Raw genomic sequence first — 27,411 nt, forward strand, 5'->3', positions numbered from 1 at the left:
CCCACTAGTGGGGGGTGTGTCACGCCTCATGGTTCAGATGTGGAAGTCAGAAATGGTGTCTTCACTTACCGGCAATGAGGACTATGAAAGCCTTCTGCATGTATGTGCGTGGCACCTCAGGACAGACACACGTCGTGAGTAAGATCTCATGGATGTTAATGCCCCCCTAGCTTAAAAAAGCAAACAGCACCAGAACCTGCACAAGACCCGTGAGAAATAGATTCCCCTGCAATATTCTACTCTGCAAGATTCCATTATCTTTGTTCTCGAGCAATGGTTAATGCCATAACTTGCTTTAATCCATCCATCTTCTATAACCACTTGTTGGGGCCTGGAGCCGATGGACAAGCAGGGAATAACCCAGGATGGAGTGCAAACCCCAGACACGGCACACACACCATTTGGAAAGTCCGTTTTATCTTAGCATGTTTCATCTTAGCAGTTTCATCTTAGCAAGCCACTACAGAATGCTGCTTATCTTCAGCAGGTAGCCGGTTTTGAAAGAATTTTTGGGCAATACCTCAAGCAGCCAATAGGGGGAGGCAACGAGGAGGTATTGTGTGGCAAATCACTAAAGCTGCAGATTTATTGTAGTACGTTTGAAGCTGTGAGGCCAATTCAATTCTGCAGCAAGTGAATCCAAGCTGTGACAGTTGATATGCCAAAAGAAGTTTATGAGTCATGGTGACCAAAGCATTTGTTTAACAATTCACCAATGTTTTTGGTTAGAGAGAGAAAGCTCTCCAAGTAAAATACAGGTTAATAGAAATATATGACAGAGAGAGAAGGGCAGCAGGCAGAGACAACAGACAGAATCAACAGACAGTTAGACACGATCACCGCAAATTTATTATTCGCAAAACACTATTATGTAAATCAGCAAAACACATTTAAGTACCTTAAATGTAAATCAGCTTTGACAATACAGAGACTCAGACAGTGTGCTTTATGGGATCCAGTGATAAATGCTGAGTGGCAGAGAGTGATGCAAGGACACTAACTAACATATTCGAATTACATGTTGCATGGCTGTGGTCTGATCCAGTACCATAACTGATACCTTGATTTCCAGGCCCTGACAATCCTCAATAGGACTGATAATGCCTGTCAGGCTTCCTTATTTCTCTAAAACACGCACATACCATCAGATGGTCACCGGGGGGTGGCAATGAGCTGATACTGTCTTGGAAGTCTACCGAAGCTGCTATACTCAGGGGTGGGGTCCAGGCTGTCAGGCCCCCCAGGGCAGGAGAAGGTGAAGTGCTGCAGTATGGACACCAGGAACAGGAAGAGCTCCATCCTTGCCAAGGACTCCCCAACACAGGACCGCTTACCTAAGACGGAAGATGTCGGCATATCCTGACCAACCTGCATATATCACCGTTCATCCTGGAAAAGATGACTGAGGACGGAGGAAGAATCTTTCCCAGGTTAAGTTCGACTTTATAATGTTTATAAATGTGCATTTTCTCCAGTACAGTTTGTTTAGGTCCAAACATAGTGAAACTCATCGAAAGGTCTGATGAGTTTCTGCTCTTTGTGTTATTTGGCTCCAAGTTCATTTGAGTTGTTGGTTTTGCCTGAAACTATTACATTTAACAGGGTTGGTGTTGCTCAGAATGTTGCATCTGCATTTTACAGTTTTATCGCAAAATTCCCCTAAAATAATATATGTGAACTTCTAGTGACTGAAGACAACATTTGCTTAAAAAAAATATTTAATTTAGCGATACTTAAGATAGGCTGGCCCCCCATCCTGGGTTGTTCCCTGCCTCGTGCCCAGTGCTTCCGGGATAGGCCCTGGACCCCCCGCGACCCAGTAGGATAAACGGTTTGGAAAATGGATGGATGGATGGATACTTAAGATACTTAATATATGAAGACATTTGAATTCATGCATGAATTGTAAGAAGAGCACATGAAAATGACAGACTTTGATTCTAATGTTTTGCATTCAGAAGTATGTCAGACTCATCATCACCTACCAGCAGAGAAGACCATGAAAGCTGGATTTTTCTTGAAGTTTCCATCGCGATCCAAGAAGTGTTCAGGCTTAAAATCCCATGGGGACGCCCATTGGGAGGCGTCTCTCAACACAGAGTGCAGGAAAGGAATTATAAATGTCCCCTGGAGGACACAAGGACGGTGGTTAATATGGGGGATGGGGGTGTGTTATGATATGTGTGATGTTTCAACCTTTCCCTGGTTCCTCTACAACTATCATACCCATAGCAGTATCGCAATGTGAAGATGTGGGCAACTGTAAGGTATAAGAGACATGCACCCTGTGCCTGACCATACTCAGAGTACCTTACCATACTCCGAGTACCTTACCATAATCCCTGTACTTTTCCACACTCCGAGTACCTTCCCAGTACATTACCACATACTCAGTGTCTTACCATAATCCCCATACTTTTCCATACTCCCCATACCTTAGGAATAGTGTAGCCTCTGAAAGAAATGTCCCGTGTTGCATAATGGGGAAGGCTGAATGGTACTATATCCAGGAACCGCTGCACCTCGTGTATCACAGCATCGGTGAAGGGGAGGGACTTCCTGTCCTCCATCATTGGACAACGGTCTCGTCCAATGACTGTGTCTATCTCAAGCTGAACCCGTTCTACAAAGTTGAAAGACGCATTAAGCAAATGCTTGAACATAAGTGTGTTAAACGTGACTCATTGAATGGTATTACCGGGACCCCTACCCTGTATGTCTGGGTGCTTTATAAGCAACATTAGAGCGTATCTGAGGGTTGTGCTGGTGGTTTCAGTTCCGGCCAAGAAGAGGTTGATCACTGTGAATATCATGTTGTTATAATGGAACTCAGACGATGGGTTGTCCTTCTCCTGTTAGCATGTGGGAAAAAGGACAGTAGAAGGATGTAACAAGTGGTGGTATTTTATGATCTGTGTTATGGAGGATGTCATGCACTCTCTGGTCTGTGCATGGTAGACATGAAGACAGTACCTGTTTGAGTCTTGTTAAGAAGCAATCGATGAAGTCCCTTGGGTAGTCAGGAGTCAGGGTCTCCTGATGTTTGTGAATTTTCTGTTCCGCAGATGCCTTCAGTTCCTCAACATCTGCCAAGATTTTATTGTGACGCCCTGGCAGGTGATCCATGAGCCAAGGAAAAGTGTTACAAAACTGCGGAAATGCAGAGCAATTACATCTCTTAAGTATGTTGCACACTGACCAAAAACTATTTGCTATCCTACTTATGTACCTCTTAGCATCTGAATCGCTGTAATACGTATTGAATTCTTGGATCAAAGCAAAACTCCTACAGAATATGAGGGAAGGACGGGGATGTGTCACCTGTCCCCAAGGACTGCTGATGAACTGCAGAGTCTGGTTGGTGATGCTGAGAAGGCGCAGAAAGGTGTGATCTTTGTACTCAAACCGCTGGCCAAACACCAATGAGCAGATGACGTTGGATACAGCCTGGCTCAGGATGAAGGTGGGATTACATGGGGCAGCTGGTTCAGGGTAGGATGAGAAGAACAGCAAGAAGAATCAGAATCAAATAAGGTAGAAAATGCGGAAAACTCAATGTCAGGATTTGGAATTACCAGCCACCCTTCTGTCTGCAAACCATTGTCACTAATCACTCCACACACCTTCCACCCAACCACTTCCCTTCCCAACGCACAGTTTGTACTGGCCAGGCTGTCTACTAGGTGTTTGCTCTCCTCCTGAATCCATTCCTCCATCCTTTTTCGTCCCATGCCGAAGTCCCTGAGGGTGCTTAGTGTAAAACGTCTCAGCTGACGCCAGCGATCCCCATTACTGATCACCAAACCTAGCAAAATAATGCAGCATAATCTTTCAGAATACAGGCAAATCCATAATGGAGACCATACCGGCTAGTCATCATTTTCTTCTTAAATAAACTTCAGTTTCTCATACGGTGATTACCATAGCCTTTTGTTATTTTTTGAAGGATCGGCAAGGGGGCTCGGCCAGTGAAGTCTTCAGCTTGGTCCACCAAAGCCTCCTTCACAGTTTCGTATCCCACCAAAACCACCTGACGCTGGGGGCCGATGTACACAGTCATCACCGGGCCATAACTTTTACTGAGCTGAAAAGGAAGAGTAAAGCACTTCAGGGATCATTCTAGGATTTCACCCTTAGGAACCCTACAGAAAATCGGGATGGTAAAATTTGGTGAGTGGGGAGTACAAGATGTTAGTGACGATATTGGACAAATTTTTAGAGAATTTTTTTTCCAAGAGCTGATCACCCCCTCCCCCAAATAGAGTTTAGAGCCACCTCTGGTGAGGATATCATTCTTTGCCATAATGGTTTGTTCAGAGAAAATGAAGACTGTAAATGCAGAAACTCTCATACGCACACGTTCTGGTCAACAGCATTTCCAGTGAGAAAGCTTGTTTACTGCTGGTAAGATTGTCAATCCGGCTTTGCACTTAGCCAACATGAATAAACCTGCAATAAATAGATACTAGATTGCTGCTTTAAAAAAGAACTAAAACATAGGCAAAAGTTAAGCAGGAGTCCACAGGTAAAGTCCAACAGACACAGTCTGTTTCAATCAATAGAATGGAACAGATTTACAGAATTTGGACAGTCTGGCCAGTTAATAGGTAAACAATTCACTGATAGGTACTCAAGGGCTGTGGGGTATTTTGCTAGAATAAAGTATTAGTGAATATGAAACTCTGCAGACAAGCCTCTTAAAAACAAGGTGTTAGAAACACAGTGTGAGAATATCTCATGTAGGTCTTCTCATGTTCTCTGCATAGACTCACCTCAAGGATACTCTTGAAGGGAGCAGTTCTGTCCAGCTGCATTAGGTTCCCCAGCAGGGGCAGTGGTTTGGGGCCTGGTGGGAGATTAACATCCTTACGGTTCCACCCCCAGCTGAGAAGCAGCACCAGAACCAGCACGAGGCCAGCTAGAACCAGTGTAGTGGAGATCTCCATTTCTTCTCTCTCTCCAGCAACACGACCACTGCGCTAACAGCTGTCCTTCGTTAGATATTACTTCTTTTCTTCCTTCTGCTCCTTTTATTTTATTCTTTTGCTAATGCTTATGTGGCTCACTGCAGCCTCACCCGAGTTTGTAGTTTTTGTCTGAAGTTAAGGGAGGAGATTGAATTAGGGCAGAGTTTGAACTTCATTAGCTGTCCATTGTCTTCTTTCATCCCATCAACAAGGGCGGTACCTGAATTTCAGTTTTTCCTTCTCTATTCCTCTTTCGTCTTCTTTTCATACTTACCTGCAGCAGATGTTGTATTTATGTACCACTGCAGGTATGCATATGAGGTGGGTGGAGATTAAAGTTCTGTAGGCCAGAGTTCAACCACAAGCTTTCTGTGACATTTTACCCAGAGTGTGTATGTATTACCTTCCACTTTTTCTGTCGTTATCAGAAGCTAAAGTAAAGTCTGATCACCAGTCCCTCTCTTTATAAAACAAACACACAGAAAGGAGATGGTGTTGATCTATTTCTGTTCATTCACAAAAACCAGTCACAAACAACAAATACACTAAAAGGTGATATTCAATGCTCAAGGATTTATATTTGTCATTGTGCGAGACGTTTACACAAGTACAGCAAAATATATTATTACGGAGGCTGATAGTAAAACACACAAACTGTACATACCATTTAACCTAGTATTAAGTGCTATAGAAACTATGAACTCTTATATATATGAACCTTTTGTCAGCAGCCATAGCACCTGCCGTTCAGACTAGGTTATCCATCTGAAGGGAAGCAGGTTTGGGCCTGGCCAGTACTTCAATGTTGGACCAACTAGAAATGCTGGGTTGCTGCTGGAAAAGGCATCGGTGTGACTAACAGGTTAGCCTGTCCTGACCAGCACATTGTGCTGTACAAATGGTGCTGTTCTTCAGATCAAACATAAGAACCAAGCAACCACCGTGTGGTGAGTCTACTGGCGCATATGGCTGCTGTCGCACCACCCAAGTCGGTGCTACACAGTTGTGGTAGATGAAGTGGCTCCCCACTGGTTCTGTAAAGTGCTCTGGGTGTCTTGAAAAGCATTATATACATGTCACTTTCATTAATTATATATGTATGATTACCCAATAGATGTTTGGAATTGACAGCCATAATGCTGAAACAGGTATTACACAATTGTGTTGTGATATTGAAAACTCTGAGTCATCGTGACTTCAATCCTGAAGGACTTTAAATGGCAGGACAGCAAGGTTACCAGTATCAAAAGTGCCGAATGAATTGGTCAGACCAGTAAAGAAACTGGCAGAGCAAACTGAACCGGAATCTTGCAATTTATCCATTCACTCCACCCTACAGCAAGAGTGACCATCTCCTCAATCTTTTTCTAAACAGAGCAAAAGAAAATCAAGTAGGACCAGCTGAGTTTCATTAACCTGAGTCACCTGTGACTGGTTTCTGTGGAAACAGAAGTTTGGCAAACCCCGGTATCACTTCATCTTCTGTCTGCTCACATGATAACCAATGTCTAACATTAAGCCATAAAAATTGATTCTACACAAGGACAAACATTGTAGACAAGCACAACCCTTTGAGATGAGGTGACTCTGGAATTCATCCTTACATCCTCTGCCCCCACTAGTGCAAGTGTCCCTGGTCTCACTCGCTGTATGACACACATAAAGACAAGTCATTCATCAACCTGTAACAATGACATAGATACATCTTCATTCTTTTCATAATTCATCTCTGTGCCTGTTTTCTTATGGTATAAGCAGACTATACAATGTGGGCATTAATATCATTAAATTGAAAACATATAGATACATACAATTATAGAATTAGAAGATGATGTATAAATGACTTGGGTAAAGAATGACAATGATATGAGGATCAAAAGATTCTTTTTAAGGGAACATCACTGTTGAACATTTTAGACAGATACCGTCATAAGCAGAGATGGGCAAATGCATCAAAATATCAAATACATCAAAATATTTTGTTAAAAATGACAAATACTTACTCTTCAAATGTAACAAAATAAAAAATATAAAATACTAGTGTGAGAAAATGTTTTAAATTAAAACACAAGTAATTTGTAATTTGAAAATACAAAAATACAAACCCAAAATTCGACACAAACACCATTTGGAAAGTCCGTTTTATCTTAGTATGTTTTATACCGTGGACCCACCATGACATGGGGAGAACATTCAAGATCCACACACAGATCCATGGCAGAGACTTTATCCCCAGTCCCAGAGGTGTAAGATAACAGTGCTAACCACTGTCCCTCACCTTGTTTTAATCCTCATCTGGAATATCAATTTTCCCTTTTTCTCGCGAATGCAAACTGCAAGCCACTGCAGAATACTGCTTATCTTCAGCAGGTAGCCAGTTTTGAAAGAATTTTTGGGCAATACCTCAAGCGGCCAATAGGGGGCAACGAGGAGGTATTGTGTGGCAAATCACTAAAGCTGCAGATTTATTGTAGTACGGTTGAAGCTGTGAGGCCAATTCAATTCTGCAGCAAGTGGATCCAAGCTGTGACAGTTGATATGCCAAAAGAAATGTATGAGTCATGGTGACCAAAGCATTTGTTTAACAATTCAACCAAAGTTTTTGGTTAGACACAGAAAGCTCTCCAAGTAAAATACAGGTTAATAGAAATATATGACAGAGAGAGAAGGGCAGCAGGCAGAGACAACAGACAGAATCAACAGACAGTTAGACACGATCACAGCAAATTTATTATCAGCAAAACACCATTATGTAAATCAGCAAAACACATTTAAGTACCTTAAATGTAAATCAGCTTTGACAATACAGAGACTCAGACAGTGTGCTTTATGGGATCCAGTGATAAATGCTGAGTGGCAGAGAGTGATGCAAGGACACTAACTAACATATTCGAATTACATGTTGCATGGCTGTGGTCTGATCCAGTACCATAACTGATACCTTGATTTCCAGGCCCTGACAATCCTCAATAGGACTGATAATGCCTTTCAGGCTTCCTTATTTCTCTAAAACACGCACATACCATCAGATGGTCACCGGGGGGTGGCAATGAGCTGATACTGTCTTGGAAGTCTACCGAAGCTACTATACTCAGGGGTGGGGTCCAGGCTGTCAGGCCCCCCAGGGCAGGAGAAGGTGAAGTGCTGCAGTATGGACACCAGGAACAGGAAGAGCTCCATCCTTGCCAAGGACTCCCCAACACAGGACCGCTTACCTAAGACGGAAGATGTCGGCATATCCTGACCAACCTGCATATATCACTGTTCATCCTGGAAAAGATGACTGAGGACGGAGGAAGAATCTTTCCCAGGTTAAGTTCGACTTTATAATGTTTATAAATGTGCATTTTCTCCAGTACAGTTTGTTTAGGTCCAAACATACTGAAACTCATCGAAAGGTCTGATGAGTTTCTGCTCTCTGTGTTATTTGGCTCCAAGTTCATTTGAGTTGTTGGTTTTGCCTGAAACTATTACATTTAACAGGGTTGGTGTTGCTCAGAATGTTGTATCTGCATTTTACAGTTTTATCGCAAAATTCCTCTAAAATCATATATGTGAACTTCTAGTGACTGAAGACAACATTTGCTTAAAAAAAATGTTTCATTTAGCAATACTTAAGATACTTAATATATAAAGAAATCTGAATTCACGCATGAATTGTAAGAAGAGCACATGAAAATGACAGACTTTGATTCTAATGTTTTGCATTCAGAAGTATGTCAGACTCATCATCACCTACCAGCAGAGAAAACCATGAAAGCTGGATTTTTCTTGAAGTTTCCATCGTGATCCAAGAAGTGTTCAGGCTTAAAATCCCATGGGGACGCCCATTGGGAGGCGTCTCTCAACACAGAGTGCAGGAAAGGAATTATAAATGTCCCCTGGAGGACACAGGGACGGTGGTTAATATGGGGGATGGGGGTGTGTTATGATATGTGTGATGTTTCAACCTTTCCCTGGTTTCTCTACAACTATCATACCCATAGCAGTATCTCAATGTGAAGATGTGGGCAACTGTAAGGTGTAAGAGACATACACCCTGTGCCTGACCATACTCCGAGTACCTTACCATAATCCCTGTACTTTTCCATACTCCCCGTACCTTAGGAATGGTGTAGCCTCTGAAGGAAATGTCCCGTGTTGCATAATGGGGAAGGCTGAATGGCAATATATCCAGGAACCGCTGCACCTCGTGTATAACAGCATTGGTAAAGGGGAGGGACTTCCTGTCCTCCATCATTGGACAACGGTCTCGTCCAATGACTGTGTCAATCTCAATCTGGACCCGTTCTACAAAGTTGAAAGAGGCATTAAGCAAATGCTTGAACATAAGTGTGTTAAATGTGACTCATTGAATGGTATTACCGGGACCCCTACCCTGTATGTCTGGGTGCTTTATAAGCAACATTAGAGCGTATCTGAGGGTTGTGCTGGTGGTTTCAGTTCCGGCCAAGAAGAGGTTGATCACTGTGAATATCATGTTGTTATAATGGAACTCAGACGATGGGTTGTCCTTCTCCTGTTAGCATGTGGGGAAAAAGGACAGTAGAAGGATGTAACAAGTGGTGGTATTTTATGATCTGTGCTATGGAGGATGTCATGCACTCTATGGTCATAGACATGAAGACAGTACCTGTTTGAGTCTTGTTAAGAAGCAATCGATGAAGTCCCTTGGGTAGTCAGGAGTCAGGGTCTCCTGATGTTTGTGAATTTTCTGTTCCGCAGATGCCTTCAGTTCCTCAACATCTGCCAAGATTTTATTGTGACGCCCTGGCAGGTGATCCATGAGCCAAGGAAAAGTGTTACAAAACTGTGGAAATGCAGAGCAATTACATCTCTTAAGTATGTTGCACACTGACCAAAAAGTATTTGCTATCCTACTTATGTACCTCTTAGCATCTGAATCGCTGTAATACGTATTGAATTCTTGGATCAAAGCAAAACTCCTACAGAATATGAGGGAAGGACGGGGATGTGTCACCTGTCCCCAAGGACTGCTGATGAACTGCAGAGTCTGGTTGGTGATGCTGAGAAGGCGCAGAAAGGTGTGATCTTTGTACTCAAACCGCTGGCCAAACACCAATGAGCAGATGACGTTGGATACAGCCTGGCTCAGGATGAAGGTGGGATTACATGGGGCAGCTGGTTCAGGGTAGGATGAGAAGAACAGCAAGAAGAATCAGAATCAAATAAGGTAGAAAATGCGGAAAACTCAATGTCAGGATTTGGAATTACCAGCCACCCTTCTGTCTGCAAACCATTGTCACTAATCACTCCACACACCTTCCACCCAACCACTTCCCTTCCCAACGCACAGTTTGTACTGGCCAGGCTGTCTACTAGGTGTTTGCTCTCCTCCTGAATCCATTCCTCCATCCTTTTTTGTCCCATGCCGAAGTCCCTGAGGGTGCTCAGTGTAAAACGTCTCAGCTGACGCCAGCGATCCCCATTACTGATCACCAAACCTAGCAAAATAATGCAGCATAATCTTTCAGAATACAGGCAAATCCATAATGGAGACCATACCGGCTAGTCATCATTTTCTTCTTAAATGAACTTCAGTTTCTCATACGGTGATTACCATAGCCTTGTGTTATTTTTTGAAGGATCGGCAAGGGGGCTCGGTCAGTGAAGTCTTCAGCTTGGTCCACCAAAGCCTCCTTCACAGTTTCATATCCCACCAAAACCACCTGACGCTGGGGGCCGATGTACACAGTCATCACCGGGCCATAACTTTTACTGAGCTGAAAAGGAAGAGTGAAGCACTTCAGGGATCATTCTAGGATTTCACCCTTAGGGACCGTAAAGAGAAACAGACAAGCCTCTTAAAAGCAAAATGTTAGTAACAGAGTGTGAGAATATCTCATGTAGGTCTACTCATGTTCTCTGCATAGTCTCACCTCAAGGATACTCTTGAAGGGAGCAGTTCTGTCCAGCTGCATTAGATTCCCCAGCAGGGGCAGTGGTTTGGGGCCTGGTGGGAGATTAACATCCTTACGGTTCCACCCCCAGCTGAGAAGCAGCACCAGAACCAGCACGAGGCCAGCTAGAACCAGTGTAGTGGAGATCTCCATTTCTTCTCTCTCTCCAGCAACACGACCACTGCGCTAACAGCTGTCCTTCGTTAGATATTACTTCTTTTCTTCCTTCCGCTCCTTTTATTTTATTCTTTTGCTAATGCTTATGTGGCTCACTGCAGCCTCACCCGAGTTTGTAGTTTTTGTCTGAAGTTAAGGGAGGAGATTGAATTAGGGCAGAGTTTGAACTTCATTAGCTGTCCATTGTCTTCTTTCATCCCATCAACAAGAGCGGTACCTGAATTTCAGTTTTTCCTTCTTTATTCCTCTTGCATCTTCTTTTCATACTTACCTGCAGTAGATGTTGTATTTATGTACCACTGCAGGTATGTATATGAGGTGGGTGGAGATTAAAGTTCTGTAGGCCAGAGCTGAACCACAAGCTTCTTGTGACTTTTTACCCAGAGTGTGTATCTGTTATCTTGGGCTTTTTTTCTGTCGTTATCAGAAGCTAAAGTAAACAGTCTTATCACCAGTCCCTCTCATCATAAAACTAACACACAGAAATTAGATGCTGTTGCTCTATTTCGATTCATTCACAAACACCGGCCACATGTTGACAATTGTCATTGTGCGAGACGTTTACACAAATTCAACAAAATATATTATTACGGAGGCTGATAGTAAAACACACAAACTGTACATACCATTTAACCTAGTATTAAGTGCTATAGAAACTATGAACACTTATATATATGAACCTTTTGTCAGCAGCCATAGCACCTGCCGTTCAGACTAGGTTATCCATCTGAAGGGAAGCAGGTTTGGGCCTGGCCAGTACTTCAATGTTGGACCAATTAGAAAAGCTGGGTTGCTGCTGGAAAAGGCATCGGTGTGACTAACAGGTTAGCCTGTCCTGACCAGCACATTGTGCTGTACAAATGGTGCTGTTTTTCAGATCAAACGTAAAAACCAAGCAACCACCGTGTGGTGAGTCTACTGGCGCAGATGGCTATTGTCGCACCACCCAAGTCGGTGCTACACAGTTTTGGTGGATGAAGTGGCTCCCCACTGGTTCTGTAAAGTGCTTTGGGTGTCTTGAAAAGCATTATATACATGTCACTTTTATTCATTATATATGTATGATTACCCAATAGATGTTTGGAATTGACAGCCATAATGCTGAAACAGGTATTACACAATTGTGTTGTGATATTGAAAACTCTGAGTCATCGTGACTTCAATCCTGAAGGACTTTAAATGGCAGGACAGCAAGGTTACCGGTATCAAAAGTGCCGAATGATTTGGACAGACCAGTAAAGAAACTGGCAGAGCAAACTGAACCGGAATCTTGCAATTTATCCATTCACTCCACCCTACAGCAAGAGCGACCATCTCCTCGATCATCCCAGCTGAGCTGACTTTTTCTGAACTGGGTAAAAGCAAAGCCTCGAGGGGCAGCTGAGTTTTATTAGTTTGAGTCACCTGTGAGTGGTGTGACTTGGAAACAGAAGTTTGGCAACCTTAAGTTAATTGTGTATGTCCATCCATCCCCATAACCGCTTAATCCTAACCAGGATCACAGGTAGGACCAGAGCCTAGCCCAGAAACAACATGCACAGACGGAAACCAACCCTGGGCAGTCGCCACAGGGCACACACACCCACAGGGCCAACTTAGATTTGCCAATTTACCTACCACACACACTTTCAGACTGTGGGAGGAAACTGGAGCCCCCGGTGGAAACCCACGCGAACTCGAGCAGAGCGTGCAAACTCCAGACAGAAAGGTCCTACACCCAACCAGGGGACTGAACTCAGGGTCTTCTTACTGTGAGGCAGCAGCACTAACAACTGCACCACCCCAAAATAGAGATGTTATATATAATTATGTCTGATTACGGTACACCAGCCCATCATAAACTATTCCTACTGTGCAATATTCATGGAATATGAAATATGCAATACACATCCACCAAAATTGATACCCATACAAGCATGAGTGCTGAAATGAGCCAGCCATCACTGATTACCCCCAATAGATGTTTGGAATTGACAGCCATAATGCCGAAACAGGTATTACACAATTGTGTTGTGGTATTGAGAACTCCTGAGTCATCGTGACTTCAATCCTGCAGGACTTTGAGTGGCAGGAAAGCAAGGTTACCGAGTGCCGAATGATTTGGATAGACCAATAAACAATCTGGCAGAGCGAACTGAACTGTAATCCTGCAATTTATCCATTCACTCCACCCTACAGCAAGAGCGACCATCTCCTCGATCATCCCAGCTGAGCTGACTTTTTCTGAACTGGGTAAAAGCAAAGCCATCGAGGGGCAGCTGAGTTTCATTAGTCCGAGTCACCTGCGAGTGGTGTGACTTGGAAACAGAAATTTGGCAAACCCCGGTATCACTTCATCTTCTGTCAGCTCACATGATAACCAATGTCTACTTTACAACAGTGAGCCATAAAAATTGATTCTACACAGGACAAACGTTGTAAACAAATACAACCCTTTGAGATGAGGTGACTCCGGAATTCATCCTTACATCCTCTGCCCCCACTAGTGCAAGTGTCCCTGGTCTCACTCGCTGTATGACACACATAAAGACAAGTCATTCATCAACCTGTAACAATGACATAGATACATCTTCATTCTTTTCATAACTCTTCTCTGTGCCTGTTTTCTTACGGCAAGCAGACTATACAATGAGGTCATCACTATCATTTAAAAACAAAACATATACATAGATACAAATTTCAGAACTTGAAGCAGATGTATAAATGATTGGATAAAGAATTACAATGATATGAAGACCAGAGGATTCTCGGTGACGAAACATCACTTATTACATATTGGAAATAGATATTGTCGTATGCAACCAGGAGTGCGATGCAATCAAGAAAAGAATTACAGTAAAATCCCGTTATAACGGACTTCAAGGGACCTGGCAAAACAGTCCCTTATATCCTGCAAGGGCAAGTTATTCCATAATTTGGGAGCAACGATAGAAAAAGCCCTCTGAGCTTCCTCTTGGATCTCAGTACTTCCAGGAGCAGCTGACCCTGAGATTCCTGACTACGTATCTGCGCTGGATATCACCGGCACGCCACGCCTTGTAGGCGGAGCCTGCATGTCCGTTATAGCCGATCAAAACTACAGCGGAAGCCTCCCTGGGGACCAAATTATTTGTCCGTTATAAGCGAAATTCCGTTATATACGAGTCCGCTATATCCGATGCTTTTCTGCATGTTCTTAAACGCGCACGGCCGGGACCAACGGACCTCGTCCGTTATAGATGATATTCCGTTATAAGAGAGTCCACTATAACGGAATTTTATTGTACAGCTTCAGTCCCATATCTGGTTCTGTCACTGAACCCATGCACAACAAAAATATCTTTGGACTTCTGCAATCTAACAGGCCAGTGTTTCTCAGCCCAGTTCTCGGGGACACACAGACACACCTTACCGGGTATTTGGTTTGCTCTGGGACGTCGGTGCGAATGAAAATGCAGACTGTCTGGATGTCCCCAAGGATTGGATTGAAAGACATTGTAACAAACCATTATGGGCTTTTTACTGTAATTGTCCTGGTAACTAAATACAAAACATCACGTGAAGAAATAACTGTATCAGTTCTTGGAATTTTGATAAAAATACTTACTATGTAAAGTAGATTCTTGACTTTATAAATGTGAGGTACTAATACTATTCCGAGGGATGTGTTGTGCATGCATTGTGGTCACAATTATTGGCACAACTGCAATATGTGGGATGTTCAACGGGGGGCAGCAATGAGCTGGTATTGGCTTGACAGGCTACCTAAGGAACTATACTCAGGGGTGGGGTCCAGGCTGTCAGGCCCCCCAGGGCAGGAGAAGGTGAAGTGCTGCAGTAAGGACACCAGGAACAGGAAGAGCTCCATCCTTGCCAGGAATCCCCAACACAGGACCGCTTACCTGAGAAGATCCATTTGGATTATGGCTGTGAAGTAAAAACCTAGACCAGCCTGTACAGGAGGTCAGCCATTTAAAAAGAAAACCACAACTGATTTTGGACAGTAGCATTGGCAGTTGAGTATTACTGTCTAAATATATTTTTAAATTACAAATGTTACCTTTGTAGGAATTTTTTGGAATATGCTTGAGTGAGATGCAGTGCCCCTGCATGTGAAACACTATGGAAGAGAAGGGAAATGCCAAATCCTACAGTATCTGACATCACATAATAATACATCACAAGTTAGGTGCAGCTAGACTGAGCTTCCAATGAGTGACCAGCTACTAATGTATGTTAGCATTGAAGCAACAGCTATGCGATGTTCTACAAACAAAGACAAGGTCAAAGTGGAGCATTCTGGAGGATTTGCATACATGTGGAAAAGACCAAGAAAGCTGGATTTGTCCTGAAGTTTCCATTCTGATCCAAGAAGTTTCTTTGGTTGAAATACCGTGGCGACGCCCACAGGGATTCCTCCCTCAACACAGAGCGCAACAAGGGGAGAATCATTGTTCCCTGTGGGACAGACAGCTGGCACTGGGTTACGGGGCCTTTTACGATAATATACTCATTAAAGTTTTACCTAAAATCATCAAAGATGGAACACAGAAGACACAGAAAGCCTTGCTATAAATAGCAAAAATCAATAGGTGATTTATTAATCAGTTTTATTGTGAAGTTCATCAAAGTAATTTTCCTTTAACATTTTGCATTGTCAACAAAACGTCTCAGCTGATGCCAGCAAACCCTGTTACTGATGGTCACACCTCACAGGAAACAAGAGGAACTCAAGAGTGGTTCTCTTATAGTCTGTACCTCTTATAGTCTGAACCATAGTTCTCTTCCCTTACAATTTAACAGTGTATTTTTGGACACAGATTAATGATATACCATGCGAGAAAACTGAACAGATCATTTTATGATTATATGAGGCACAAACAGCGTTAAGAGCAAAAAGTAATGGAGGCAGGATCTTAACAATGTGAGGGATTAATGTGCCCTTCCACTTATCACCCAATTAAACCTGCTTCCCACAGGTCATGGTGTGGCTCGCTTCAGGTTAACTCATTACTGGCAGCAGATGGCAATCCCACTAGTCCAGGCTTCATTCAGTGAGATCATGCTCAGTGTTAACAGTTTTAGTTTATCTTACCATAACCTCTCAAGCCCTTATATATGAAAACGATGCTTGGTCCAGCCAAGGTCTCTTTTAGAGCTTCATACCCCACCAGAACCACACAACACTGAGGACTGATGTACACAGTCATCACCAGGCCATAACTTTTACTTTTACTATATAGTGGGAATTCATTGTCCATTATTATTAACTGGAAAGATACACCAAAAACCTGTTTTTTGTCTTGGGCAACGAGATTGGATAGATTAAAGGTGAAGTTAACAAAGGAGATCCATAACTTACACCAAATTGCACGAGCAGGACTTAATTGAGTCTCACCTTGAGGATACTATTGAAGGGAGCATTTCTGTCCAGCTGCATTAGGTTCCCCAGCAGGGGCAGTGGTTTGGGGCCTGGTGAGAGATTAACATCCTTACAGCTCCACCCCCCAGCTGAAAAGCAGCACCAGAACCAGCATGAGGCCAACTAGAACCAGGGTAGTGGAGACGCCCCATTAACAGTGCAGTAAGAGCACCACCCAGCCCACAGCTTTCCTTATTTATACATTTTCCCCTTTAACCTTCTTATCCGTGCTTTTGTTTTGTTTATTTGTGTAGCTTCCTGCAGCGACTCCTCTGTTGTTTTGTTTTTACCTCCAGGAGTGGAAGGAGACTCAGATAGGTCAGAGTTCACCTAATGACGCTTCCCTTTACCCATAATTCTTTGCAGCCATCTTTCAGTTCCGGCCCTACAGGCAAAATGTACAAAATAAGATTGTTTTTGGAATGTGACATGTTGAAATATTGTACCAGAAAACAAATGTGCTGTTTTTTTTGCAGTTGTTTTTTGCTGAATAGTAAAATTGTGAAATGTATTAGATTAGTTTTGCTGCACTTTACACATAAATAAAATGTTATACATCTCTCCAGATTTTCTTTTGCTGACAACAATTTTACGAAAACTAAAATAAAAAACATTTTGCTTCGTTGACTTTTCATGCTGTAAGGTTTTGACCGATTTCTTCCTTAAAACACCCATGAAGCCGATTTTGGGCTGATATCTGTATTTTCATGAAAGTTGAAAACGGAATCATGAATTCCAGATACATTATTTTTTCATCATAACTTATGTAAGACAGATAAGTCCTCTGCTGACTGATAGTTTGTGTTCTGTGTTTGGTAGATTTTCAGATGGTCTTTAACATTCCATCTGGGCTAGCAGACACAGGCTGTGCTGCTCTGTGCATGTGTTCTAGAGATGAAGGAGTCATTATTATGTGAAACAGGGCCACTTTTATAATCCCGTAGGATTAACTACCAAGCACATCCGGGCATCGCGGCTTTGCCCTGTACGACTATGCTACTATACAGCGACTGGCTGTATAGGATGCAAACAAGCCCTATCATTTGCTACATGTTGTGAGACCCACACAGACTCTGAGGTCAGTCACGATGCATTGGTGCAGTTTCCCGAAAAAGTTTAAAACAGCAGACAGACGAATATTCAGAGCAAGAGCATTCTTTATTTGAAAACTCATCTCTATTATGTTTCAGGCTGACTGGAGTGGTAAAGCAATAAAAATCAGGGAAAACAAGACATGGATTGACTATTTAAATATAAATAAATAACGTGCTTATGGTAAGTACTGTATCTGAGGAATTGATCAATTGAACTTTACTGTAGGGGTCGATAGGAGAGGAAAGTCTGTGTTTAACCTGATTTTTGTTTTCTAGAAGGCAAATCCCCCGCAGTCAAAGGTGTCGAAGTCAGAGTCGCCCTCGAAGTCGAAGCTCTGGATGTTCGGGGAGTTGGCGGCATGGTGCTCTCCCGCCGTCCCTAATCCCGAAAGCTCGCTGGAGGGATTCGAGTCTGCTGATCTGACGTTATGAGATGGAGGAGGCAAAGAGCTGAGGCAGCCCAGCATGGAGGATGCGGCCGCCCCTCCCATTAGTAGACAGACCGCTCTCACCGCTCGCGCATCGATGCTGTTTCCGTGCCGAAGGCAGTCAGGAGAACGCGGGGGTGGAGCCAAAGGTCCACTCTGCACTGCCCGCGGGGAGATGGTGCCTGTGGTGTAGAAACAGGAAGTTCACAAACAGGAAGTTCACAAACAGCAAGTTCACAAACAGGAAGTTCACAAATGCCCTGCAGGCAGCACAATGACAACCACAGACAGGAAGGCCATTGGTGGGAAGTTACTTAGCAACGGTTACAGAAGGATGTGCACACAGACGGAAAGCACTCTGGGAGATCAGGAATCAGGAAGAATCACACTTTGACGGGGTTATATAATCTATTATTATCCATAGAGACGAGCTACCTTTCCCCCTCCTGAGAGATTGGTAATAGGAGGTGTTGTCTTTCGCTCTGAACAAGGCGGCTGGGGTTTCCCCTTCCCTGAACTGGGACGATACAGGGTCTCCATCCATGATAGAAGTGGTGAAGCTAGGCTGTCTTTTCCAGGATGGCCCATTGGAAGTGACACCCTAAATCAAACGACGGAGATGTACTGCCATCTAGTGGAGGACTGGTGAATTGGCACGTCATTCCCTAACGTCAACCTGTCCTAACTATAACAGCTCACCTACTTTCTGCATATCTGTCACCCTTTATAAAAAAACTGTAACAACTTCCCTCCACAATAACAGGTATCAGGCGAAGGATGCTGCTGCCGTGTTGTCTAATGCTCCGCCGAGTCTGTCTGAATCAGAGCACAAGTCTACATGGAAATGTCAGAGCATCATCTCCTGGTGTCTTCTAATGGTGAAGTGCGCCCCACGCTGGCCATCAGTATATTACAGCTCTGTGAAGGTATAATAGGTTACAGCTCACCTGTCTCACTTTTCTCAGCATATTCAGCCACTGGCTGCATAGAGGGATAAACAGAAAGTTAGCAGCTTCGCGATCGGCTCGTGAAATTAAAACAGTGAGGCTGCAGACACACAAATGGGAGAGTTTTTAAAAAGAATTTTAAAAGCGCCACCTAGAAGTTTACGTGCTGCGCTGCATCGCCCCCTGGTGGATGTAAATGCTCACCTGCAGTCGTTAGCATTTTCAGCCAGCAGCAACAGGAATTTGTCTTGAGTGAGGATCAGCGCCAGGCAGCACTCTCGGCGACCTCCCCGGGGGAGGCGGGGCAGATCCAGGATCTCCCTGCCTTCAGCGATGAGCAGGCAGTCCTTCGACAGAGACAGCACCTGGTCCGGAGGTGACTCTGCATCACGACACACCAGCAGGTTTCCCTGGGCATTCAGCACCAGGTACTTCTCCTTCCACTGCTTAAACATGAAACCCCCTGGGGAAGCAGGATGGAACCGATCAGAGACAGAGCGAGAGAGAGTTGTAAGCGCCCGCCAGAGAGGGTTTCAGGAGAGGGGGGGCTGTCGGGGTGAAAGGGGTAAAACCAGGGTGTGGGATTAAGACATGCACCTGCATATTCAGCTCTGACAGCTGAAAGAGAATGTCACAAAGGGCAAATCAAATCTGGGTGAATTATTATACTTTCCAGTGTAACGTTTACCTCCCTTTTAACACAGAAGATGGGAAAACAATGGCATTTAGGCAGCACGAGTTAAATTGCGCCCATCGCTGTTTATTTTGAGAGATATGAAAAGGATTTGAAAAGTCGCGCTGGAGCACATTCAAGCAGACAGGTGGAGTGCTGTTGGCTCGGGTTCGAGTCACTGCAGCTCAACCTAACTGGCTAACAGCTGTATCACCAACGCAGCCCGACAAAAGGAGAAAGAGCGATGAAGGAGGCGAGTGGGGTGATGGATGGATAACTGTCCTACCGTACTTCCTGAGGAAGCCATAGTGTATGCCCTTGGGATTCATGGTACGCAGGAGTCTTCCACTCGAGAAGCAGAAGGGACTGGAGTGATCCCACTGTGCCTCTGTCAGAGATACTGTCCCCGAGGGTGGGGGGTTAATCCCGGTTATGATGAGTTTCTAGGGATTGGTCTCCCCGTCACCGGGAGGACACAGGCGACTACGAAGCCACGTGACACCAGGCTCATGGATGCCACAGTAATAATCATGATGAAAAAAATCTTGGAAGATTATCTGGATTTTCCCCACCATGCAACCCCCTCCCCCATTCCACACACTAATACTGTCTGCAAGTTAATAACCTTCTCTCTGGCTGGAGGGTGCATACAGTTCCTGTTCTGACAGCGCTTGTTGGAAAACGAGACAAAAGCGCTGAATATCATGGGCATATGTTTCCTTTTAGCTATTTGTATAAGAAATCTATCCATTAAAAGGTATGACTGAGAGGTCTTTCGATCAAAACAAGCGCATCCTAATTAAGGTGCCATAGCTTGGGTCGACCACAAAGGGGCGACAGCTCCTTATCAGATTTTACTTAAAAGGAATTTGCTTGTCTTTGTGCTTTGTTTCTCCTTCTCTCTCACTAAAGGTAACTCAGTTTCACTGGTCCTGCGAGATCAGCCAGTGAGTTGCATTCCTTAAAACGCCGTCATGAACCTTAAACTCGCTATAGATCCTCCCCTCAAATGTTCGCCCTCTTGGGGGCGGCAATGTTCAGCTCCTTCCCACCTGTGGGAAAAAAACGATTTGGGTCGACAGGTTTAGCATGTTGCTGAAACAATATGCCAGCTAAGATTTAAAATTCTGATAAAGACTCCATGATTCCCTGATCCGTTGCCATCAGCAGCACACTACCCCTCTGTCTGTCTGTTACAAACTCGGGGGAAAAATCCCCCCATCTTTTGTTGGGGAGCTCTTGATGGCTGTGAGCCCCCTCCCCAGCTCGCCCTGTGTTTCAGTATGCCCATATCTGTGTGTGCTGCGTGAGGCCCATTTAACCAGCGCGTCTGAAAAGACGAGACATACAATGGGGTCTTTCTCAGTCTCACTCCATCTCTATTAAAGACCCTGGGAACTTACTCACTGTCCCTGCGCACATTTAAAGGGCCAGTGTAAACTCAACCCCAAAACAACATTATCTGTCCTGGTTGCGGAGAGGGGAAGTAATTGAAGGTCAGTCACAGCAGAGATTAGTATGAACCTAGTGGCTTACAGTTTGCAAAAGTTCGTTGTGTATAAATATAAATGTGTGCAATAGACCCGAGAACCTCTGAAGCACTTGTTCAAACACCCGGACCAACTCCGTCCGCATTACGTTTTCTCCGTCTTGTTTGAACTTGCAGAGTGGCTAGACCTCATCTTATTAAGCTCATGAAAGGGAAACTATCTGCCCCAGGCAGGAAACATATGAAAAAGAAAATGTTAAAAGTTTTCGGTCTAATCGGTGATTGTTTTCTTGAGGTTTATAATCGGCCATAGTCTACTGTGTTACAGTACATGTGTAACCAGAATGGGCTTAGAGTCTAATATTCCCAATACAGTTTCGTTGAGAACATTTCCTGAAAGTTCTGTGATCATTTGATTATTTATTTATAAATTGTTTGCTGTCGATTTGCTGGAAATGCCATTAATGAACTATTACCCTATATTATATTTGGTAGGCCTACTATATTATATTATAATAGTGCATAAAAGTTTTCAGGGATAGTAATAACAACTTTAAAAAATACTCAGAAAAAGACCCATAAACCGCACGACGACGAGCTAAGTGTCTTTATTCATCTGTGCAGATTCAATGTAAAATTCACTGATTCTGTGATGTAGGTTGCTGCGATCAAAAATGGTCGGTAAAAATTGGATTTTAGTAAGAAATGTTTAAAACATCCTACTATTTAACATTTGCACGAAAGTGTGTAACCCTATATTGATGTTAAATCGATTCCTAAACCATTTAGTTGCGGAAATAATAATAATAAAAATGTATACACTTCAGCACCCCCTCTGTGAGAAAAGCATTAAGAAAACACGGGGGTGGGGGCAAAACAGAGACTGGGAGGTGCGCGGGAGGAGGGGGGAGAATGGAAGGAAGTTTGGAATTTGAGTCGTGTGTGAGGGGGGGTTAGAGGGGGAAAAAAGTTTGGAGGCAACAGTCGAAGATGTGAGAGGAAAGTTAGTCAAGGAAAAACAGCCCCAGAAGAAAAAGGAGAGGATAAGAATACGGGACTGCAGAAACTACTGGAAGTTTTTCGGAGATAAAACAGATAAATAGCTGATCGATATTGCGATTTTTAAAATCATTTTATTGAGTTTCACTTCTTATCGTATGTTACCCTGCGATCTAAATAAGTTTTCTGCAATCAATATCTTTTCTGAAGACCAATTCCCTCATACCTTGAATTTAACATGACGGACTACAAACTTATGAACTTGATATAAACCAGTGTTTCTTTTATTATGAACTGAGGGCGGGGATATTGGGAATAAAAAAAAAACTGGTTTTGAAACTGGCTTCTAAGCGCAGACCTGTAAACAATTTATTGAATAATCCGAGGTGCGCCTGTGAAGTTACTGAAGTTAGCCCTGGTCCCGGTCTGGCCACTCGGGGATGCGCTGATGCGGATCCGGCACAGGCGAGAAGAGCGCTGTACGAAAGCAACTTTCCACTCGACCAGGAACTCGGGAAAGCAACATGGGTTATATGAACGGTTCCTTGCTGCTGGCGACGTTCCTTCTGATGTGTCCAGTTGCCGCAAATACCCTGCTTGGTAAGAAATTACTGTGTATTCCGTATTCGCTTTACAAGTGCATAAATCATTCATCAATATGACAGATTTAAGATCTATACCCCATGTGAATGCATTCACCTTTCTACTTAAAAGGAGTTACTTGCTGAAGTACACCTGATTATTCGGTATATTTTCCGGAACATGTCAGTAATGATTTGGTACCGATGTGCCCTGGTATAATTGACAGTTCTCCGGTCTTTCGGCCCTGTTTTCATTTGTGGTGTTTACAGTGCCACCACAATGTGTTGAAAGAAATCACGTACCATGTTTCCTCACCTGTATCTGTTTACCGGGTCTTGCTTGGACGGTGTCATTTTTAAAGTGATTGACACTTATAGTGAAACTGCTTTCGGAGATGTCTGTTCTGGGGGGAATCCGTGATATCGTTGCAAAAGAAAACACAATTTGTGCCTCATTGGGCAAATCTAGCCTGAGCCAAAGTATTTGTTTTGGTATGATGTCTGTCAGATGTTTCCTTGCAGTACCCTACTTTCAAATTCAACTGTGGGCAACACTGGTTTGCAGGGAAAGATAAAAGGTGGGGGATGGAGTTCATTAATAGCAATTAACACACAATAAATGAGCCCCCAGGTAGAAGCTGCAAGGTTGACTGTGAAAACATCTCAATTGTTAGAAGAATTTTAACATTTTAATGTAAGACAGCAGCTGCTTGTTTGGAAAGAGCTGGTTGCAGACGTCTGCCAGAATGCGATGAATGTGTAAAGTGCTTTCTTCTGTTCTCAAATGATGTGAAGCCATTTGCATTGTATGGTCCAACTCGCTAAAAATCTCTCAGCTTTGGCGTTAGTGGGATAGTGAAGCCAAAGTAAATGTTATGCGTACAAGAGTTTGTGGGGATGGGTGAGGATTAGCCATAGCTGTCTACCTGTCATGGGTGCTTTAAGAAAAGAAGTGGAGAAAGGTTGCAACAAGCAGGTCAAAGGAATAATCCGAGGATGTTCCGGAATGCTCAGGCTTATTAGGTTCTTGCTTTGTCTGAGAGATGTTGTACAGCTTCTGCTCCAGTTCACCTGACATTTGTACGTGGGCATTGACTGGACGCTCAACATAGTTGCACTTACGCCAGGTCGACTCCTTGACAGCACAATTGTTTGTAACGTACGTCACTGTGGACAAAAGCATTTGCGAACTAAAAGTACAAAGATACGTGGCAGAGAGACTTGATCCAGGTATATAAGATTCTAACAGGTTTGGATGCTGTTCAACCAAACAGCTATTTCAATATTAGTTTAAATACTAGAACTCGTGGCCACAAGTGGAAGTTAGCGGGAGAACATTTTAAACTGGATTTGAGAAAGAACTTCTTTACACAGCATGTAGAGTATGGAATAGTCTTCCTGTTAGTGTAAAACCCTGGGTTCCTTCAAATCAGAGCTAGATAAGATTTTAACAACTCTGAACTGTTAATTAAGTTCTCCCCAAACAAGCTTGATGGGCCGAAAGGCCTCCTCTCGTTTGTAAATTTCTTATGTTCTTATGTTCTTAACGCTGAATGCAAGAGGGCAGCAGCATCAAGAAGAGCTGAGGGTGAAATGTTAAGGAGAAACCGAGGAAGCAGTTTAGGAGACAGGGTGGCTTATAAATGAAGGAAGGTGTGTGGTGTCAGACTGCATCTGGCTGCGTTCTAGGAAACACCCTGCTGGCCTATAGTGAAATGTAACATCCAAGAAAGGATTTCAAAGGAGGATCCACAAGGGTAGGCAAGGGCCTCTCAGTATAAACAGATCCTTGGCAGCTTGAGATACTCTGTGTGAGTCTCACCCAAATGCCTGTGCATGTTCTTCTGCTAACATTCCCTACCACATTTCGTGCAATTTTTTTTTAAATCCATGAATGGTCCCATTTTGCGTTTTGAAGGAAGTCGAGCATCTTTCTCAGTGTGCAAATAGCTGGAATATTATGTGACTTACCAAATGGCATCGCCGACATCCATAAATCCGCACTTTGGTCCGTCCGCTGCAGTAGGAGCCTCGGACACAATGTCAGCATGATATAAAGGATACGCCCCATAGGGGTTCAGAGGGCGGAGGTCAAGGGTTAAAGGTTAAACTTTGAAAAAGACAAGCATTATAGGCTGACAGGCCTGAGAAGGCTTGTCTTTTCATCGTATGGCAGGAAGCCAAGGCGTGAGAAAGCATCCATACTATGTTACGGCCTGATAATACAGTCACATGCTCACATTCTGTGCAATGTTGAACGCTCAGCACCTTCTATCGGAAAGTGGCAGTGCCATGCTGTGGTTGGTGAACTGGGAGGGTGGTCACGTTAACTGGGTAGACCCTTCTGCCTTCTCCACTGCACTTGTGTTTTTGTGGCCACAGATGAGAATATGTACATGGTTATATTTAAGAAGCTGTGTCATACAGTCTTTGGACTGCTGTTGGACCTTCAAGAATGTCCTTAACCTGAACTGTCCCGGCAAGATATTATTCAGCTGACAGCTTATCTAGGCTTTACGGCTGGGAAGTAAAATGCTAAATGTTACTTGGATGTTTTATCAGCTCGCTGGCACATTCTTGAGATTTTTCTCCTTAAGTGAGCATGAGGGGGGATTTGAGGGGAAACAGGGACAGTCCAGAGCCCTGTGATCACTGATGGTGTGGCTGAGGTACATTCAGATCAGCCGCACACTCTGGCCGTACTGGACAGCGTCTGGCACGACCGAACAGCAGCGTTCTTAACTGCAGAAGAATAGTTAAAGAAACCAAGAGTTAAAAGAATGGAGGTTAAAAGAACTTGTGATTTACCCACCATCAGGGGGCTTTTCGGGAAAAATGCAAGACAGTCAGGGTGAATATTTGACATAAATTCAAGATTCTAAAGTCAGGCCTCCTCATCATATTACAAGACTAGGAACCAAAACTCATCGGTTTTTATATAATTCAATAAAGAACTTTCATTAAATTTGCCAAAACTCACATAGTCCACGTAAATGGTACCTACGTACCGGACAGAGTGAGTTTTAGATATTTTCTCTTCAGCTCCAAATAAACCTGAAACGTTTGTACCTGGTGGATAAACAATCATGTGCCTGTACAAGACAATATTATTTTGCATGCTTAACAGTCACACCGGCTGTGCTTATTTTACGCCTGTATTTCTGGGGCTTTACAGGCAGCACTTCCATGGCTATTTGAAATGGTAGCTTTGTGCTTCAGTGCATGGATCTATCCACCTACCCAGCCACCTTCCTGCCACTCACCGTGGGTAGGGTCGTGGGGCTGAGAGCCTATCCTTGGCAGCACAGGGCACAGTCCATGTCTCTTTGGCGTTCTGAGTGAGGTAAATGTCAGACTCTGCCCTCTAGGGGTCACACTGTGTGAAGTTGAATCACCTGCGGTTCTCTGTTGGTTTTCAGGGCCATGGTTTGTCCAGGATCCCGCCAATTTGACGCTCGCCCTGGGCAAGGCAGCGCAGCTGCAGTGCCGGCTGGAGATGGTAGGGGGTGACAGGGAGCTGCCGGACGTGGTGTGGCAGAAAGACGGTATGGCTTTGGACACCACCGACACGAGCCAGGTGGAGATCCCCATCACCGAGGAGAAGTGGCAGATTATCAGCAATCTAAAGTGAGTGCCGAGAGCGTCCACCACGCTGGGTTTGTCCTCCTAGCCATGGCCCACGATTCACAAAGGTCTTTGTGTTGCCCTAAAGCATCGAGAGCACCCAAGTGCTGGACATGGGGGACTATCGCTGTGTGGTGACCATTGAGGGACGGCAGGTCATGTCACAGCAGGGCTACATCCAGCTGGAAGGTGAAGCTACTCCCAGTATCCAAGGCAACCTTGTTAGCTAGAGTGATGTCATAGCCATGCTTTTCCCCGTTTCCCATGACGACTCTAAGGTCCCTCCCACTCAGGCCTTCCTCACTTTTCCACGGAGCCCCAAGACATGACAGTGATGGCGAACATCAGCTTCAGTCTGCACTGCGTAGCCCATGGGCCACCAGAGCCAGTCCGGGTCATTTGGTTGCAGGACGGGGTGCCAGTAAATTCTCTGATGGACCCCATGTCCCTGTCGCCCTCCACGCTCACCCTAACAGGTGAGCAGCCTCACCCCATCCACACGAAGCCGAGCCACACCAATCAGGTGCAGGTTTATGTGTCTGCAGGAAAGAAAGGGGAAGCCTGGCGGGCTCTACGCTCCTCGGCACGGCTGCTCTGCCGCCCCCTGCCTCGGGGAAGGCATCTGTGCAGACGCCGGCAGCCTGCTGACATCTGAATAGCTTCTCTCGAGAATTGCTGACGGCTTGAGATCCAGCTGAGTCTCAATGAGAAGCAGACATGAATAACATTCGAACCCCCCGCCCCCACCCCTCCCGAGTGCGGCTTGTCAGGCAGGGCGATGATGGAGGCCCAAATGTCCACCGAGAAGCCGATCTGTGGTCTCATCCCGAGAGCAGCTGCATGCACACACATGCCAAGGGGTTGCGGGCCAGTCAGCTGTAAACTTTGTTTGTCCGCACATCAACCGTGGTGACTGAGGGCTTGACTCAGCGAAGGGGCAGGACCGCGGGCAGCCATGACCCCAGCTCTACCCCCCAGCCCCCCCACCCCAATTCAAAGCGTGACACGGGTGTTTATGCGGTGTGACACACAGACCTCCTCGTGATGACGGCGCACGATGGATCACACACGTACATTCCTGTGCATTGCTGACAGGTCGTTAGAGTACTT

General features: G+C 44.3%; 4 protein-coding genes across 9 annotated transcripts in view; 1 reads left to right on the forward strand and 3 right to left on the reverse strand.

The window, feature by feature from the left end:
- Nucleotides 1-831: 831 nt before the first annotated feature.
- On the reverse strand, nucleotides 832-11,375 carry LOC125711524 (cytochrome P450 2C25-like). Of its 4 annotated transcripts, none has more exons than XM_048980504.1 (10): nucleotides 11,283-11,375; nucleotides 4,773-5,096; nucleotides 3,922-4,084; nucleotides 3,656-3,805; nucleotides 3,322-3,482; nucleotides 2,974-3,150; nucleotides 2,711-2,852; nucleotides 2,436-2,623; nucleotides 1,986-2,127; nucleotides 832-1,334 (listed from the first exon to the last, which is right to left on the reverse strand). In XM_048980504.1, exons 2-10 carry the CDS (start codon nucleotides 4,944-4,946, stop codon nucleotides 1,153-1,155), a joined length of 1,479 nt encoding a protein of 492 aa, XP_048836461.1. In that variant the 5' UTR covers nucleotides 4,947-5,096; nucleotides 11,283-11,375; the 3' UTR covers nucleotides 832-1,152. The 4 variants fall into 4 exon arrangements, with proteins under 4 accessions (XP_048836461.1, XP_048836460.1, XP_048836462.1 ...); XM_048980503.1 differs by lacking the exon at nucleotides 11,283-11,375 and adding an exon at nucleotides 5,188-5,276; XM_048980505.1 differs by lacking the exon at nucleotides 11,283-11,375 and adding an exon at nucleotides 4,358-4,449 and having other exon boundaries at nucleotides 4,773-4,887.
- On the reverse strand, nucleotides 7,671-11,272 carry LOC125711527 (cytochrome P450 2C19-like). The gene is made up of 9 exons (XM_048980508.1): nucleotides 10,868-11,272; nucleotides 10,549-10,711; nucleotides 10,283-10,432; nucleotides 9,949-10,109; nucleotides 9,601-9,777; nucleotides 9,345-9,486; nucleotides 9,070-9,257; nucleotides 8,707-8,848; nucleotides 7,671-8,182 (listed from the first exon to the last, which is right to left on the reverse strand). The coding sequence occupies exons 1-9, from the start codon at nucleotides 11,039-11,041 to the stop codon at nucleotides 8,001-8,003; spliced, it is 1,479 nt and encodes a 492-aa protein (XP_048836465.1). The 5' UTR covers nucleotides 11,042-11,272; the 3' UTR covers nucleotides 7,671-8,000.
- Nucleotides 11,376-17,615: 6,240 nt separating the features above from the next.
- LOC125711416 (uncharacterized) lies at nucleotides 17,616-24,901 on the reverse strand. The gene is made up of 6 exons (XM_048980290.1): nucleotides 24,649-24,901; nucleotides 19,895-20,008; nucleotides 19,140-19,398; nucleotides 18,936-18,969; nucleotides 18,424-18,589; nucleotides 17,616-18,170 (listed from the first exon to the last, which is right to left on the reverse strand). The coding sequence occupies exons 1-6, from the start codon at nucleotides 24,746-24,748 to the stop codon at nucleotides 17,833-17,835; spliced, it is 1,011 nt and encodes a 336-aa protein (XP_048836247.1). The 5' UTR covers nucleotides 24,749-24,901; the 3' UTR covers nucleotides 17,616-17,832.
- The window catches only part of LOC125711414 (tyrosine-protein kinase receptor UFO-like), a 28,493-nt gene continuing 23,140 nt past the window's right edge, over nucleotides 22,059-27,411 (forward strand). For all 3 annotated transcript variants that reach the window (XR_007383012.1, XR_007383011.1, XM_048980286.1), the window contains exons 1-4: nucleotides 22,059-22,696; nucleotides 26,097-26,304; nucleotides 26,390-26,490; nucleotides 26,595-26,777. Coding sequence is in view for 1 of the 3 variants with exons in the window: in XM_048980286.1 (XP_048836243.1) it covers nucleotides 22,621-22,696; nucleotides 26,097-26,304; nucleotides 26,390-26,490; nucleotides 26,595-26,777 (568 nt within the window). In the remaining 2 variants the exon portion in view is untranslated. The remainder of the gene's footprint in view (nucleotides 22,697-26,096; nucleotides 26,305-26,389; nucleotides 26,491-26,594; nucleotides 26,778-27,411) is intronic.

This window comes from Brienomyrus brachyistius, chromosome 17 (genome assembly GCF_023856365.1).
Source record: "Brienomyrus brachyistius isolate T26 chromosome 17, BBRACH_0.4, whole genome shotgun sequence".
NCBI classification, from domain to species: domain Eukaryota; kingdom Metazoa; phylum Chordata; class Actinopteri; order Osteoglossiformes; family Mormyridae; genus Brienomyrus; species Brienomyrus brachyistius.

Coding starts and splice junctions, on each gene's coding strand:
- LOC125711524 (XM_048980504.1), bottom strand. CDS start 4,946: ATGGAGATCTCCACTACACTGGTTCTAGCTGGCCTCGTGCTGGTTCTG. Junction 2,624..2,710: donor AAAGCACCCAGACATACAGG/GTAGGGGTCCCG, acceptor TCAACTTTGTAG/AACGGGTTCAGCTTGAGATA. Junction 1,335..1,985: donor TTTCATGGTCTTCTCTGCTG/GTAGGTGATGAT, acceptor CTTCCGTCTTAG/GTAAGCGGTCCTGTGTTGGG.
- LOC125711527 (XM_048980508.1), bottom strand. CDS start 11,041: ATGGAGATCTCCACTACACTGGTTCTAGCTGGCCTCGTGCTGGTTCTG. Junction 9,258..9,344: donor AAAGCACCCAGACATACAGG/GTAGGGGTCCCG, acceptor TCAACTTTGTAG/AACGGGTCCAGATTGAGATT. Junction 8,183..8,706: donor TTTCATGGTTTTCTCTGCTG/GTAGGTGATGAT, acceptor CTTCCGTCTTAG/GTAAGCGGTCCTGTGTTGGG.
- LOC125711416 (XM_048980290.1), bottom strand. CDS start 24,748: ATGGGGCGTATCCTTTATATCATGCTGACATTGTGTCCGAGGCTCCTA. Junction 19,399..19,894: donor TGGCTTCCTCAGGAAGTACG/GTAGGACAGTTA, acceptor CTGCTTCCCCAG/GGGGTTTCATGTTTAAGCAG. Junction 18,970..19,139: donor GAAAATGCTAACGACTGCAG/GTGAGCATTTAC, acceptor CCCTCTATGCAG/CCAGTGGCTGAATATGCTGA.